The 5,363-nt window shown below is 39.5% G+C and overlaps 1 protein-coding gene across 1 annotated transcript; it reads left to right on the plus strand.

Moving 5' to 3' along the window:
• Positions 1 to 22: 22 nt before the first annotated feature.
• On the plus strand, positions 23 to 4,057 carry fam47e (family with sequence similarity 47 member E; the record flags this gene model as incomplete). The annotated part of the gene is made up of 7 exons (XM_080433624.1): positions 23 to 84; positions 1,251 to 1,614; positions 2,059 to 2,259; positions 3,023 to 3,232; positions 3,342 to 3,479; positions 3,745 to 3,822; positions 3,953 to 4,057. The coding sequence occupies 7 exons, from the start codon at positions 23 to 25 to the stop codon at positions 4,055 to 4,057; spliced, it is 1,158 nt and encodes a 385-aa protein (XP_080289750.1).
• Between the last annotated feature and the right edge of the window lie 1,306 nt (positions 4,058 to 5,363).

Below are 5,363 nucleotides of genomic sequence, written 5' to 3' on the forward strand. Positions count from 1 at the left end.
ACCAGGAACTTCTAAAATCTCCATGGCTTATAAGACATTTCACCTCGGAGCCAAAGGAAACACTGTCCAAGCCACTTTCCCTTGGTGAGTGAGTGTTGTTGTTGCATTCTCATAAATTGTGAAATGTAGAGTACTCTGTTTCAAGAACACACCCTAAAAGTAGTAGGATAGCCCAGAGGCTCACAACTTTTTCAACTGAGACCCAAAATATATTTTTTATTGTAACCCTGGGACCCAAACTTAGAAAAACATGTTATGAATCAATAACTTAAGCCTGAATAAAAAAAAAGGAAAAACAAGCTCCCAATCGCAACATTCTGAGCTTGTAGATCTGCTATTTTCACTATTTCTTACGTTTGTATTTATATGTTTTTATTCATGGGATGTTTTTGATTTTTGGAAAAGTACTGAAATTATTTTTAATTTTTTTTATTTTATCGTTATTTCAGAAAACATATTTTTTATATTTGTCCATTTTATATTTGTACATCCTCCATGTATGATGGTCCATCATGCTCATGCATGTTCTCCAGGTCTAAACCTAATCCTGAAGAATCAATTCGTAACTCTGACACAGTGTACAAATGTAACCAAATGGACCCTTAGGGGTTTGCTTGGATACATACACTCCCACTGGGAGAGTGTATACAAATGTAACCAAACAGGAGTCTGGGAGTCTCCCAGAGAGTTCATTCAATACTGATCATTTTAGGCAGTGGTGGAAAAAATACTCAAACTTTTTACTTAAGTAAAAGTATCAATACTGCAATGTAGAAACACTCCGGTAATCAAAATATACTTAAAGTACCAAAAGTAAAAGTACTCATTATGCAGTTTCACAAGTTGTCATATGTCTAAAATGTATACAAAAATATTTTGAAAATAGCCAACGTTTAAATAGGGCTGTCGTGGTTAGTGTATGTTTTGTAAAAACTACAAAATCTACAAAGTAACTAGTAACTAAAGTTTTCAAATAATTGTAGTGGAGTAAAAGTACAATATTTATCTCTGAGATGTATTAATTGATTGATTGAAAATTTTATTAGGCAAAATAATGTAAAACAACACAGTTACATTTATAATACTTTTGTCTAAAAGGTCCGATGTAGTGGAGTAGAAGTAAAAGTATTGAAATTTGGAAACACTCCAGTAAAGCAAAAGTACCTCAAAGTTGTACTAAAGTACAGTACTTGAGTAAATGTACTTAGTTGCTTTACACCACTGATTTTAGGCTACGGTGCATTGTTCAGGTATAAAGAGAGGTTGCAGACCAAGTACCTGAAAGACCCGAGGAACAAAGCGCACCTGGATGGCAGCGGCTGGCGCTTCTTGAACGTGGGTCTGGATGACTTCAGAGATGGCTGTCCGACCCTGGCTGTGTTAAGCAGATCTCATCATGTCCAGAGTGGCCTCTGTCCTGTCCTGTTCCACGGCGGCACAGCGGCCTGCGCCTCCGGCCGAGGGCCCAGAAAGCAGCTCTCCTCCAAAGACCAGGCTTGTTGCTTCTCAAAGCAGCAGAGCCATAGACAACAGGTGGCTGCAGTGGAAGCAAAGCTCAAGCACCATCATCCACTGGCCTTGTATCCACACTATGAGCAAGGCATGCCCCCAGAGGTAAGTGGCTGTTATGAGAGTTCCTGTTTGTTTGTTTATGGTTTATTTTAGATGGGTCATTTGCTAGTATATTATTATTATTAGGCTATTATCAATATCATTATTATAATTATTTAACAAGGAGAGGACTCGGAATAAACCAACAGGCTTCCTTCCTTTACTGCACCATAAAAAAGAAATCTATGTACTTTGTATGTACTCTTTATATTGTATAATAAATCAAACTAAACTCAACTCAATCTGATCAGCTGTCAGGATAGAATGATCACAGTTAGACCATGTTGGATGGACTGTCTGTGCCAGAACAGTGCTGCCAAGTATCAGGGATATCGACTCCTAATTTATGAAAATAAAGTGTAATATTGACACTAGTGTCCTGAATGATTCAGAATCAATTTCCTTCAGTTGTTATGTTATGCTGTCACTTCATCTTTCATCCTGCAGTTATTCAATGAGGTGACATCTGTTCTGGACCCGTATGTGTGTGTAAAGAGAAACTCTGCGGTCCCCACGCCTGTCACAGAGCATGTGGAGAGGGGACGTGAGGAACAGTGCCGTGAAGAAGAGTGCACAGAGCCAAACAAGCAGGAGGAGACTAATGAAGTTGTCATTGAGGAGAAAGAGACATCTCCCAATGAAACGCAAGTACAATGTTGACCTGTTGAGGAGTACTAGCATTAATACCACATACATCATTAACCACTTTTCAACCTAGCATTCCTAATTTGGGCATGTCATCATATTGCAAAAATAGCCGATCTACAAGCTCCTAGTGTGTCGCATCGTGACACGCTGTGAGCTTGTAGACAGGGTCTTTTAGCTGCACAACACTATCATATGACAAAGCATGAAATTAAAATAGGTAATTATTCACAACCAATGAATGCGTACATGAATATGACTGATAGTATGATTGTCAATATATGTAGATAAAAAATCGACATTTTCTTATTCGACAGCAACCCAACAATTAAAAAGCGAGGCCCAAAGAACCCTTACATTAAACTGAAAGTAAGTAACACTGGTGCTAAAGAAGACCAGCCCCCATCCCAAGACCAGGACATCGAGAAGGTCACCAAACTGCTCTGTGACTGGGTTACCTCATTGGTAAGAGTCACTTCCAAACTAGACCAACATCTTCCTTGAAGCTGCAATCCACAACTTTATTTAGTGAATAAAACCTTATTTTAACCAATCTGTAAATAATTTCGCCCTTTCTAAAATGAGCTGTTCGTCTTAGCCCAACAACAAAAATTTCAGCACCACACGAAACCTGGGTTCAAATCCGGCTGGACATATTACAAATTGCAGCTTTACCAAACAGATTGGGAAGAGGAAATCCTGTTTTTCATGGTTGTGCCATTCTAAAACAAAATAACCTCTGAATGCTTGTGATCACTTCCCACAGGGCGGGGAGACAAACAACATTACTGAATCAACCATACTGGGTCTTTTTGTCAGCGACTTGGAGAAGAGGCCGACACTGGCTTCCCCCATTCAAGTTGACAAGGCTGAAATCTTGCCAGATGAGCTACGCAATCCTGTCACAGCCTTGTGCAGGCAGGACACAAATGATGTGCTCTGCAAAGATTCTGAGACACATATTGAAAGGGCAAAGGTGCCATGTTTTTGCATCAAAAATCATTATTCATAGTTGCTTGTCTTTGTAATGTGCACCATAAATTCTTCATGTTAAAGATAATGCATGGTTTCTGGTTGCCCATCAGCACAAACCAAGAACCAAGAAACCTGTTTGTGGCACCAGATACCATCATTCTAAACCCTGGAAGAAAAGAAATACAGAGGAATTGGACCCAAATGTCAACCCTGAGGAGCTGGAGTTTGGAAGCCAAACAAGTGAGAAGGTGAGGTGTATCGTCAGATGCAGTTTCTGAAGCCTTCCATTTTCCTTAGCGTGTTCCTACCACTTCGCATCCCTACGTTTTGGACACGTCATTATAGGCAAAAATGCTTTTTTTAAATTCAAAAATAGCCGATCTACAAGCTCACAACACATTGCAACCACATTATTGTTTTCACTACAGGATTTTCGCTACAGGACACCATCCTATGACAAAAGAATAGAACTTAAGTGGCTAAACATGTGAAACACCACATTTTGTTCAACAGGACGAGGCGCTAAAACACATACATGGAACCCAAGCTTTCAGGCAGTTTGTCATCAGCAGGGGACTGAGGGAACCAAAGGTAAGAGGCAACACCATCCAATAGCCGTCCGACTGACAGTTCCTGCATTGATTGACATCTATTTGATTGAGTGTTGTTGATTTTAATGCACATTCTGATTTCACATTCAATTCAATTCTTCACTTCGCAGTTTTTGAGCAATGTCTTCTCTAAAGACAAACCAGAAACTCAGATGAGAAGGGGACCTGATGCAGTCAGCTCACCTTCAACAAGCAGGGGAACGGTGGTTTATTAGTTGGGGCTTAATGCAAAAGCTTTAAATGTCTCAAATAAACCAGGCTATCACAGCAGATGTGGTATTGGTGTATGTTTTCATTGATATAAGTACAACCACATATATTTACAATAGATGTTAAGGATAAACAGGTACAATATGCAGTATATGTATGCAACACCCAGAATTCAAACCCACGACTCCCGTGGGAAGGGACACTAAAGCCAAGTATCTTAACCACTGGCCTAAGAGGGAATCCCCGGGGGAGATATTAGACTTGTTTAGTCTTCAGGCAGAGGCTCTGAGCCACACTGCTACATATACAAATGTCCACTTGGACTCAAGGATGAGCTGAGAAGCTTAGAAGTAGGTGGTCAAAGGTCAAGGTCACTGTGACCTCTCAAACACAACCCATCAAAGTCTTCATTCACAACATGTACAGTATGCTATGAGTCTGGACAGACACCGATCTAACTGGTTGATGGACGTACAAAACCAATGTTATTTCTAGTTTTCTGCTTGAATCAAAAAACCCAAAGCAATGTGGTGGTGAGGGAACACATTCCAAACTCCCTTGTGGGTTTTAGGCCTACATACTGCAGCATTCTATAAGCAAGGAAATATTGCAAGACAAACAAAAAAAACATTTAGTGAAACTGACTTTTATTTAAATAATCCAATATATTACAAATATAGACATTCATTTAGAGCCTCCCTTGATCACAGTAGAAATTCCGGTGCAATTGTGCTGGGGACCTGGGTTCGAGTCCCGGGCAGGAAATGAAAGTTACTTTCTGCGAGACAAAGGAAACGCTATGAGCGAAACAGACGTTAAATCACTGTTGACATTACTTCATATCTATTTAAACTGCGAGACTAAGAGGGACAGACATAACATGGAAGTGCTATTATTAATGCACTTCCAGTGTGGACGTGAATTGTCGCTACTTCTTCTAAACACAGTTCTATATTGCTGGTTTATTTCTGTTGGTATGACATCGTATATATATTACAGCACTACAAGCAGTATGTTAACAATGTCCCTTTGTCCTACAAACCTGTATTCTTCAACTGTGTGTCCTCAACTATGGGTTAGATGCTGTACTCCTTTCCATTCCTGTCCTCAACAAGCCAGCACTGTAATTCTCTTTCTAGGTGACTGAACTATATTCAGAAAAGCCCCAAACAACTCACTCCTTTGTCAACAGCTACACTGTAAAATCCTGTGTTAATTGCGGATCCATTTGGTTATCTGAATTACAAATAAAATATAATAAATATTAATGAACATTAATGAATCTTACTGTGTAACTTGCATTGATTAAAA

Source organism: Gymnoscopelus braueri (assembly GCF_963280865.1).
Source record: "Gymnoscopelus braueri genome assembly, chromosome: 7".
Taxonomy (NCBI): Eukaryota; Metazoa; Chordata; class Actinopteri; order Myctophiformes; family Myctophidae; genus Gymnoscopelus; species Gymnoscopelus braueri.